General features: G+C 35.8%; 1 protein-coding gene across 2 annotated transcripts in view; it reads right to left on the bottom strand.

The window, feature by feature from the left end:
- SRBD1 (S1 RNA binding domain 1) overlaps positions 1-12,338 on the bottom strand; it is a 225,894-nt gene that overhangs the window by 89,605 nt on the left and 123,951 nt on the right. For both annotated transcript variants that reach the window (XM_032177442.2, XM_058428266.1), the window contains exon 15: positions 10,959-11,050. In XM_032177442.2, the coding sequence (XP_032033333.1) occupies positions 10,959-11,050 (92 nt within the window). The remainder of the gene's footprint in view (positions 1-10,958; positions 11,051-12,338) is intronic.

The raw sequence follows: 12,338 nt of genomic DNA, 5'->3' as shown, positions 1-12,338 counted from the left end.
AGTTCCTCATAATGTAAGTACTTAATCCTGTCCCTCCTCATCATCCCTCTAAAAAACGCCAACAATTTAAGTTTCAAAGTTCTCTTTTTTCCCCCACACAAAAAGTAAATGCAAAATTTCATGATGAATTATGTCATCAGAACTCCTAGGCATTCTTGAACTCAAGTAGTTCGACAGGATTATAGATTTGGAAAAACAAATAAAACGTTTATTCCCTATACTTACATGATTACCTATTCATTCTTTATATAAAGCATAATAGGATACCTCATGCTTCACAGAGCAAGCAAAACCTTGTTTTAAATAATTCTGCCTTATTACAAATATGATATATTTATGTCAAATATGCTTATTAGAACTAGATCCCCCAAATAATGAACAAGTGACAGAATTACCTCCTTTTTTAAAGTTCCTTTTTTTTTTTTAGAGATAGGGTCTCACTCTGTTACCCTGGATAGAGTGCAGTGGTGCCATCTCAGTTCACTGCAGCTTTGAACTCCTGGGCTCAAGCAATCCTCTTGCCTCACCCTTCCAAAGTGTTGGGATTAGAGGCATGAGCTACTGCGCCCAGCAGAATCATATCTTAATGCAACCAGAGATCAAGTTACTTGGCTAATGAATATACTCATGTGGCCTTGAATATGACTGCAAGATTGCCCTGGCAAGTGATCTCCTTCTGTCCCAACTGCTTGTCTCTTAACATACCATAGTTCTAATTACATCCCTTTTTTGACCATTACAATCCATGCTCAAGAAACTTTAGAGTTAATTTCAAACATTCCTTTAACTGTGTCATGATTTTACTTGATCGTCATTTATTGTCATTGTTTTACCAAATATCAATAAAAATTCACATCTAATTTCGTTTATAAGATAGATTAAGCTAGATAAAAAAAGATAACTATTACAACTCTTATGAATAGTTCTAAAGGCAGCCTCCCTCTCCAGTAGCATATTTACACTGAGTCTTTATATATGAACCGCTTCCATTTTCAAAACACATGGAAGCTAATCAGTGTCACCTTCTCATACAGGTTGGATGAAATGTAAATTCATTAAGTGAAAATATTAAGACCATCAAAGAAAATCCTATGCCTGTTTCCATGTTAAGCTGTTCAAGGTCTGGAAACAAAAGCCATCTCTTGCAAGTGACTCTCATAGTCTCCAGTCACTGATATCTACCACTTCTCTAATCAGATATAAGATCTACTTATCTACTGTGAACATCAAGTTCAACGCATGATCATTCAAGTCTTTTTCATATCCTTTATTACTACATCTAATAAATAGTGACAATAGCTCCTTGCAAAGCAAGCTTAGAGAACATTGAGCTGGTGTTATACAATCTATTTTTCTCCCAGAAGAGATGGAGATTCCAAGACCTTCACATACACCTTTATTATTTAAAGAAATCAATCACAAAAGGTTAGTTAGTGCAAGCATTGCAGGTGATAGGAGAAATGCTTTCTTCTAATAACCACATTCATAATTACAGATTTAAAGTAGAGATATACTTGAATTTCTCTAAAGCAAATATTATTTCTTTAGCCTAACATTTAAATGTGTAATGCAATAAGAATGATTTTCAACACACATACATTGCCAAAATACTCTGAGTAAAAACAACAACAAAAGCCCCCACAACAGTAAACCAAGTCAAGAATTTAAGAATATAGGGATACCTCATTGTATTGCATTTCGTTTTATTGTGCTTCTCAGACACTGCATTTCTCACAAATTGAAAATTTGTGGCAACCCTGAGTTGGGCAAGTCTATTGGCGCCATTTTTCCAACAGCATGGGCACACTTCTGGTCACTGTGTTACATTTTGGTAACTCTCAGAAATATTTCAAAATTTAATTATATTTGTTATGATAATCTGTGACCAATGACCTTTGATATGACTATTGTAATTGCTTTAGAACACCACGAACCACACCTATAAGGTAACAAACTTAATCAGTAAATGATGTCTGTGTCCTGACTGCTCCACCAACTGGCTATTCCCCTCTCTCCCTCTCCTGGGGCCTCCTTATTCCCTGAGACACAACGGTATTGAAATCAGGCCAATAAATAACCCTACAATGGTCTCTAAGTGTTCAAGTAAAAGGAAGAGTCACACGTCTCTTACTTTAAATCAAAAGCTAGAAATAATGAAGCTTATTGAAAAGACATGTTGAAAGCCAAGAAAGGCTGAAAGGTAGGCCTATTGGGCCAGTTAGCCAAGTTGTGAATGCAAAGGAAGAGTTCTTGAAGGAAATTAAGTGTGACTCCAGTGAACACACAAATGATAAGAAAGCAAAACAGCTTTTTGCTGATATGGAGAAAGTCTGAGTGATTAAACCAGCCACAACATTCCCTTAAGCCAAAGTGTAATCCTGAGCAAGGTCCTAACTCTCTTCAATTCCATGAAAGCTGAGAGAGGTGAGGAAACTGCAGAAGAAAAGTTTGAAGACAGCAAAGGCTTGTTTGTGAGGGTTAAGGAAATAAGCCATCTTCCTAACATAACAGTACAAGGTGAAACAGCAACTGCTGATGTAGAAGCTGTGGCAAGTTGTCCAGAAGATCTAGTTAAGATCATAATGAAGGTGGCTACAATAAACAGCAGACTGTCAATGTAAACAAAATAGCCTTCTCTTGGAAGAAGATGCTATTTAGGACTTTCATAGCTAGAGAGGAGAAGTCAATGCCTGGCTTCAAAGATTCAAAAGACAGCCTCACTTATTTTATTAGAGGGGAATGCAGCTGGTGACTTTAAGTTGAAGTCAAGGCTCATTTGCCATTCTGAAAATCCTTGGTTCTTAAAAATTAGGCTAGATCTACTCTGCCTGTGCTCTATCAACGAAAAAACAAAGCCTGCACGATGGCACATATGTTTACAGCATGGTTTACTGAATATTTTAAGCTCACCGTGGAGACCTACTGCTCAGAAAAAAAAGATTCCCTTCAAAATATTAGTGCTCATTGACAATGCACCTGTCATCCAAGAGCTCTGATGGAGATGTACAAGATTAATACTGTTTTCATGCCTACTAACACAACATCCATTCTGTATACCATGTGTCATGGAGTAATTTTGACTTTCCAGTCTTATTTTTTAAGAAATACATTTTGTAAGGCTATAGCTACCATAGATGGTGATTTCTCTGAGGAGCCAGGCAAAGTACATTGAAAATCTTTGGAAAAGGATTTACCATTCTAGATGCTATTAATAACATTCATAATTCATGGGAGGAGAGCAAAATGTCAACATTAGCCAGAGTCTGGAGGACAGTGATTTCAACTCTCATGGATGACTCTGAGGGATTCAATACTTCGGTGGAGAAAGTCACTTCAGATGTGGTGGAAATAGCAAGAAAACTAGAATTAGAAGTGGAGCCTGAAGATGTGACTGAATTGCTGCAAGCTCATGATCAAACTTGACATAATGAAGAGCTGCTTTCTTAGGGACAAGCAAAGAAAGTGTCTTCCTGAGGTGGAATCTACTCCTGGTGAAGATACTATGAATGTTGTGGAAATGACAAAAGATATCAAATATTACATAAACTTCGTTGATAAAGCAGCAGCAGCAGGAATGGATAATATGGACTTCAATTTTAAATAAAGTTCTGCTGAATGTAAAAGGCTACCAAACAGCATCACATGCTACAGTGAAACCTTTTGTGAGAGGAGAGTCCATTGATACAGCAGACTACTTCATTGTTATCTTATTTTAAGAAACTGCCACCACATCTCAGCCTTTAGTAACCACCACTCTGGTCAGCAACCATCAACATCAAGGCGAGACCCCCCACCAGCAAAAAGATTGTGAACTGCTGAAGGCTCAGATGATCATTAGCATTTTAAACAATATTTTCTAAGTAAGATGTGTACATATTTTTTGAGATACAATGCCATTAGATTCTTAACACACTATAGTATAAACACAACTTTTGTATGCACTGAGAAAACAAAAATGTCATGCGACATTTTTATAACTCCTATGCCCAGGCTTTAGAGAGAGATGGTGCTACTTTCCTGCCGGCAAGATAATCAAGAATGCGTTATTTAGTAGACAGTAATAATGCAGAGCTCTAGGTTGAGAACGATCAGGCTGACAATAGATTCTTGAAAGTAAGAGGGAGGTAGCTCAGGAAAAGGGAGTCTAATGAATTGCTCATAAAGAGAATTAAGAGAGAGGAAGAGTTATGGCCCAAAACTTAGGGAACATCTACATTTTGAGACAGAGAAGAAAAGGAGGAAGTAATGAAAGAGGCAGAGAATAAATGATGAGGACAGCAAAGTAATAGAAGTCAAAAAGATTTCTGGAAAATGTTAAACATAGTTACATGTGCCCCAATTTTTATTCTCAGGCACATGCAAGAGAAATGGAAACATATGTCCATATAAAATCTTATTCATGAATTTTCATAGCAGCCTTATTCATAATAGCCAAAAATGTTAAAAAAATCCATCAACTGATGACTAAACAAAATGTTGTATACCCATACAACAGAATGTTATTTGACAATAAAAAGAAATCAAGTGCTGACACATGCTACAGCATGGTTAAATCTTGAAAACATTATGCTTAAGTGAAAGAAGCCAGTCACAAAGACCACATATTGTATGATTTCATTTATATGAACTGTCCAGAACAGGAAAATCCATACAGAGAGAAAGTAGATTCATGTTTGCCAGGAGTTTGGGTGGTGAGTGAAGACAGTAAAGGAGGTGATTGCTAATGGGTATGGGTTTCTTTTTGGGATGAAGTTATAAAACTAGACAGTGGTGATAGTTGTGCAACTCTGATTACACTAGAAAACATTGACTTGTACACTTTAAAAGGGTAAATTTTATGTTATGTAAATTATATCTCAATGAAGCTATTATTTTTTTAAATGTAGTGTGTCCAAATGTATGCCAAATACTATTTTGCCCACATATAATGACAACAGTTTGCTGTATCACTACTATTCACCATTGTTCAGAAAACTCTAGTTGATGCAACTTGACAAAAAGGGAAGATATAAATATTGAAATGACATTATTTACACATGATGATTGTTTACCTAGAAAACCTAAGCAAGTCAAATGAAAAAATATCAGAACTAATAAGATTCCAATTAATTGGGTAGTTTCAAGACATACAAACAAAAATTGATGCTTCTACCATATGCTATCAAACCAGTAACACAGGAGCTGGGGAGTGGAGAGAATGGGGAGATGCTGGTGAAAGGGTACATACTTGTAGTTCTAAGTTAATAAATTACAGAGAGCTTATGTACAGTATGGTGAAATTAAAATGTAATAAAAACAATAAAAACATCGAATCATGGAGAAAAACCTATTCACAATGTTAAACACACACACGCACACACACACACACACACGCACACAAAAACCCATGAATAATAAAAATAAAACATGCAGAACAGGGATGAAAGTGGAAATTTTACAGAATTTCAATCTATATACTATAGACTTTTAAAAGTACAGTCATCCTGTATCCTTGGGTGATTGGTTCCAGGACCCCTGCAGACACCAAAATCTGTAGATGCTCAAGTCCTTTATATAAAACGGAGTACCATTTGCATAGAACCTACACATACCCTGCCATTTACTTTAAATCACCTATAGGTTACATTTAATACCTAATACAATGTAAATGCTATGTAAATAATTGTTATACTATATTTTCAAATCTGTATTATTTTTATTGTTGTATTGTTTTTTTTTAAATATTTTCAATCCACTGTTGAATCTGTGGGCACATGCACAGGGTCAACTGTATTTATTAAAAGGCTTTAAAGTTCACTTGCAAAAAAAAAAAAAAGAAATGCCATGAAAAATGCAATTTTAAAAAATTAAAGCAAGGCATATTATAAGCCACAGAAATTGAGAGAGTTGCATTGTGGTAGGCTAGATAGACCAATGAAACGAGAACATAAAGTACATATAGGGATTTTAGTTTTTTTTATAAATGCTAATTTATTAAATGGTAACATAGCTCAATGTATAGAGGAAGACAATTAACATGGGATATTAATACAAAAAGTTAAGCATTAGAGAAAAAAATTACATTTGATCCACCAAAAGTTGGGAAGGGATCCCAGACTGAGTAAAGATTACCATCCTAAAAGATATGCAACCAGAGCTACTTCCTATGGTTAAGTGGTTGAGTATATAACTTGCATGCCCACATGCAGCAGCCTTGAAAGCAACATTTCTCCTCACTCATAATATGTCTTATATCCAAAGAATAAAAAGAATGTCATGGGTTTTGGCCTTTCAGTTCTATGAAGTATCTAGAATCCTAAAGCTTCTGGAGCAAATCAGTTTATTTGCTTAAAAGACTACACTGAACTGTACTCTCTTTAAAATTTGTCTCATCCTGTTATCTAGCAATATTAGATATCTGTATTTTTAAAGTCCAATATTCATCTCATTTTATCCTTCCCCTTGACGTCAGACAGGAACAGAGGAAAATAAGTAAAATTCCCTCATGTTGTCTTTTTCAGTCAACAACTCCAAATTAGAATTTTTTCACTATAATGCTTATTAAAATGTAGTTTTAGTAGTCTTAATGCAAATCTACTGTAATCCTGACCCTCTAAGTAATAATTACATTTTTGTACAAGAACCTGGAAATATGTTGAACTGAAAAAAATTTTCTGTATCCTGACTGTAATGGAGGTAGACTGAAGGTTACCCAACTAGTATAAACTTTTCAAAATTCATAGATGATGTACCTAAAAAGGGTGACTTTTACTTTATGTAAATATATCTCCAAATAAATAATTTTTTTTATTTCTCTGAGAATGTTAAACTTTTTCTTCTGTCTTCATCATCTCTATTTCCTCCAAGTAGTTTTTTTTCTTCCCTAGTGTATTCTGGCATCTGTTTTTAATATTAATAGTAGAAGTTTTCATTACATGTTAGGTGACCTCTGACTGTCCACCAGGGGCAGGATGCTAAAACAATGACTTTAAGTGTTTTGCCCAGTGGTAAGGCTTGTCAACTATGGCTTACTTTGGGTGCTCTGGCCATTTCTTTGTGGTACCTCTAATCTCAAGTTTCTTCAATGTTGTCTCTTGTATTGGCAGAATCCCCTTATCTGCACAAGTTTATTCCTCTCTAAGATCTCTACAACAGCATGTAAATATTTACTCAACTCCCCTTTACTTCAGTAGCATCCCCACTCTCATTTGTAAGCTGTGCCCTCTATTGTAGAAACCTTCTGTTTAACCCTCTCCAGAGAACAAATGCCCAGTCTTCTGCAAAGGTAGTAAAAAGACAGTTCCTCAATTGTGTGGAAGGGGATGTTAATTGTTGTTGTTATTTTATTGAGGTGAAATTCTCGTAACACACAATTAACTATTTTAAAGTACAGAAGTCAGTGCTACTTAGCATACTTGCAATATTGTGCCCCACCATCTCTTATCAAGTTTCAAAACATTTTCATTACGCCAAAAGAAAACCCTGTACCCATTAAGCAGTCACTGTCCATTCCTGTCTCTCCCCAGTCCCTGACAACCTACAGTCAGTTTTCAATGTCTACAGATTTGTCTATTCTGCACATTTCATATAACCATACAATATGTGGTCTTTTGGGATTGGCTTCTTTTACTTATGTTGGCATGACGTTTTTGAGGTTCATATGGTGTTGTAGCATGTACCAGTACTTCATTCTTTCTATGGCTGAATGATATTCTATTGTATGGCTATATCACATTTTGTTTATTCTTTCATCATGTGAGTTGTTTCCAACTTTTAGCTATTATAAACAATGCTGCTATAAGCACTTGTGTACAAGTATTTTGGTTGACTACCTGTTTTCAATTTTTCTGGGGACATGCCTAGGAGTAAAATTGCTGGGCCTATGTTTAATTTGGTCTCGTTGCTTTTTAAACAGACTTTCAACCAATACTTTCATTTTCAACCCAGCCTCAACCCTCTCAGCATAGTTCCAAAGTACTTGGCACCATTCCTGAACCTACAGGGGTTGCGTGATCCATCCCAGGTTAGTTCTGTATTTTCTACAATGCTGTCTTAGAATTCAATGTTCTCAAGTTGACTAGGTCACTTATTGCTCATCTATCTGTTTTAAGCTTCAAATCTTGTTGTTGCTGTCTCCTCTCCCATTCCTTTTGTCTTAGTAGGTTTTATCTTGGTAGGTTTATGCTTTCATTCTATCATGTCATTTTAATCAATTTCAGAAGGAGAGAAAGAATAAAACATACACTCAATCTTCCACTTTAAATCCATAATAAACAGTTTAATATCATCCATCTACTATATCCATCCAATTTAAAGGCCATGTACAATGCATTGTGGGGAATATAAGCATATATATAGAAGACAACTTCTGTTTTCAATAAGCTGATAAACTGGCCAATGAGATGTAGTAATGAGGGTTATTTTCTTACACATGCTTAACACACATATGAATGTTGAAGTTCTGTTATATTCTTATACAGTAAACTTTTTGAGGACTTAAAGGTAAAAAATCCACACTTACAGTAGGTAGCTCAGATCTCACATAAAGTAAAAAGTCACCCCTGGCATCAATCACCAGGAAAAGGAAAGACTCCCAATGAGAAACAGGAACTGAAAAGAAAGTGAACTATGGAAAACCAAGAGTAGAGACTCCAAGCTCTTTGAATATTTGACTCCAGGACCAGATTTTAAAGACTCAAAGTGTCTAGGTATATATTAAACATGGTCATTGCCACATAGAAGTGAGCTAAGACACAGAAGGAAGACACAGATACTTAAAATGAATCACACACTGATGACACAGCTAGACTTTGAAATTAGAGTGATTAGAACCATAGAATGATTCTCCATTTTATTATCTTCTATTTTCATAGAGTCTTGTTGGAATGTTATAATTCTGTCTCACCTATAATACCGTGACAATTATTTACACACATGGGCCAGTGGTTAGGAAGAAACAGCAGTCTCTTCAGCAGTGGGAGGCCTGAGGGATTGTTATCTCTCAGAAAATATGGTCTACATATTTTCTCCCACACACTATTGGGAGATACCTTCTCAATGCCAACTTGAGAAATTCTGGATTTTATTTTTTTATAAATGAAAGTACCCTTTTATTATAGAAATTAGGTACACAAATATTATGTGCACATTTACTGGCTATGTGGCCTCTTTAAGCCTCAATTTCCTATTTTAAAAGTGGGGATAGGCTGGGTGTGGTGGCTCATGCCTGTAATCCCAGCACTTTGGGAGGCTGAGGTGGGTGGATCATGAGGTCAGGAGATCGAGACCATCCTGGCTAACACGGTGAAACCTCGTCTCTACTAAAAAATACAAAAAATAAATTAGCCAGGCGTGGTGGCAGGCGCCTGTAGTCCCAGCTACTTGGGAGGCTGAAGCAGGAGAATGGCATGAACCCGGGAGGTGGAGCTTGCAGTGAGCCGAGTTTGCGCCACTGTACTCCAGCCTGGGCGACAGAGCGAGACGCCATCTCAAGAAAAATAAAAAAATAAAAAAATAAAAATAAATTTTAAAAAGTGGGGATAATAATAAATATCTCACAGGGCAATAGAGAGGATAAAATAATCTTGGTAACATACTTACCACAATGTTTCACATATACTAAGTGCTTAAAAAATTACTATTAGCAGCTGCCAGTATGACTACTATTTCTATTCCTTCTGCCATTATTATTATAAGACAACCACCAAAAGAGTACATGGTAAGGAGATAGAGATCATGCTGAGCTGCTGTGCTAAGAAGCAGCTTCCCAGGAGAAGCAAGATTTTTAGCTCAGATTTAAAAAGATGATCATTTTAGAGAGGGAATTATGTCATGAAACAACTAAAGGGAAACTACAAGCTCTTTTGGACGTAAGAACGCTTTTAGCTTTAGATTACTGTAAAAATTTCATATATATCTCTCCAGGTATAGATTTCAAGAACAGCCAATGAAATCTGATGAGAATATTTAAGGAAAAAATTAAATAAAAGGTCCATTACTAACCAAGTGGTCTAAATATTCACCTATTATGCAGAAAAATGCACTGACCTGATCTAACATATTGCTTATGATACCAACTGCTTTCATGAGACGCATCAAAGTATCTTAATTTCTTCACACACAAGATTTTGACTCTTCCACATTATAGAAATCAAAGCAATCAAATACAATTAAAATCAAAGCAGGCTGTTTTAAACAAAACATGATCAAATGACAACTCTATCAGCAAGATGAGAGACTAGTCATTTGAGAAATATTTGGCAATAAACTGAGTCTGTGTACATTCATAAATTTGTATTACAAATATTTTTATGTTACTGTATTACTTTTTGCCAACAAAAAGCTTTAATATTTCATAACAATAATAAAAGATCTTAGGATCTTTTATTAATATTATTATTACTATTATTATTATTTGAGACAGAGTCTCGCTCTGTCGCCCAGGCTGGAGTGCAGTGGCACAATCTTGGCTCACTGCAACCTCTGCCTCCTGGGTTCAAGCAATTCCCTGTCTCAGCCTCCCAAGTAGCTGGGAATACAGGCACCTGCCACCATGCCCCACTAATTTTTGTATCTTTAGTAGAGACGGAGTTTCACCATCTTGGCCAGGCTGGTCTTGAACTCTTGACCTCGTGATCCACCTGCCTCGGCCTCCCAAAGTGCTGGGATTACAGGTTTGAGCCACCGCACCTGGCCTATTATTTTTATTACTGAACTCTCTAGCACTTAATTTTGCTAAAGACTTTGTGGGTTAGCTTTCCATTATAGAACAGTAGTGTTCTTTAAAAAAGTACAATATTCTTCCTCTTCTTTTCCATAATTTCAATTATTAGTCTAATTAATCACTTTCTAATGTGCCAATTATTATGCATGTAGTATAACTTTTAAAGTTTCTTTGGTATTTAGAAGATTTAGGATGCCACACATGCTGTCCAAAATATCAAAATCACATGTTTTTGTGATGGTCCATAGTTTCTTACCTGCACTTCTCAAATTAGGGTCCAGCCCTGGCATCTCTTTGTTAGCTTCAGGGCTGACACTGTAGATTGATGCTCCTGCTTCACTGACGATACTGAGAAGACAGAAAAAGGGGAATATCACTTTCCAAACTTCCTGCCTGGTCAAAGAAAATAAATGAATGAAACCAGACATTACAAGAAAAAAAAAAATAACAGGGCAAACTGTTCTCTTCATATCTCAATGATACTGACAGCATCTAATATTTCATTAATATAAAATGATTATGCAGTGTTTGTTTTTTTCACATATGAATTACACAGACTTAAATCCATAATGAATTCAATCAGTTGCTTTCTCTGTCACTGGTAACAATAGATGGTTTACAGATTAATACAATGAATACTCTCCCATGATGCCAACTTCAAAATATTTAGAATGCACTTAGCCTCTCCTGTGTTTATAATTCATTACTGACTGACATTTATGATTCTTATCTGAATGAATCATTCTAAGGCATCTTGGAAAGCATATGGACATATGTGTGGATATGTGCACATGCAGACATACAAAAAAACCGCTATCATAAGCACTGTTATTGTTATTACCTGGTTACAATTAACAACCACAACATGAAAAAAAAAAAAAAAGGGGATCAGACAGGATGTCATCCGACTTCTTTTCAGGAGGGTCTGAAAATCATCATCCTTTCAGTGAACTTAAAGCCTTCCACTCAGGCAGGTGTTAATTCATTTCATCATTTATTTAATCAAATAGTCACACAAATCATTCTCTTTCATTCTCTTCCTTTCTTCTTTGGCTCCAAATACCATACAAACCGCAATGAGAATACTGTCTTACAGCTGACATTTGTATGGGGATTGCCATTTTGTACAGCTTATGAAAAATTTTCACATTAGAGTTCTCCTTTATGACATGACAGGCAAAGAAACACCATCTACTCTTAAGTATACGCGATACATGTGGCTCTATACCATGTGACCATGTAGGTGTCAATATTCAAAACCAGAAACATGTTAGGACTCACTTTTTAATCCACTCTGAGCAACCTCTCCCTTTCTCTGCTCCTCAGTATTTATTTCAATTGTATGAGGCAAATTTAATGGATAACATGTAACATACTGCCCCACTGTAACAACTGAACATTGAGAAGTAAAATGTGGAAAAGTTAGTTTGCTATCCCCATCTTTGGAGAATTCTTGAATAAATTTTTATGACAAATGTAAGCCACCACAACTTGAGAAGATTACTCTGGGGAATGTGAGAACTTCTCTTTCTGCAACCAAGATCTACTATCTTAAATTTAAATAGAAAAAAATAAACACTACAACTGAAAAGCAAGGCTGCTCATCCTGTTTTTCATCATCACCATCATCATGATA

The sequence above is a fragment of the Hylobates moloch genome, unplaced genomic scaffold (assembly GCF_009828535.3).
Source record: "Hylobates moloch isolate HMO894 unplaced genomic scaffold, HMol_V3 SCAFFOLD_15, whole genome shotgun sequence".
NCBI classification, from domain to species: Eukaryota; Metazoa; Chordata; class Mammalia; order Primates; family Hylobatidae; genus Hylobates; species Hylobates moloch.
The sequence above is the reverse complement of the archived record's forward strand: the minus strand, read 5'-3'. Positions and strand labels throughout refer to the sequence as shown.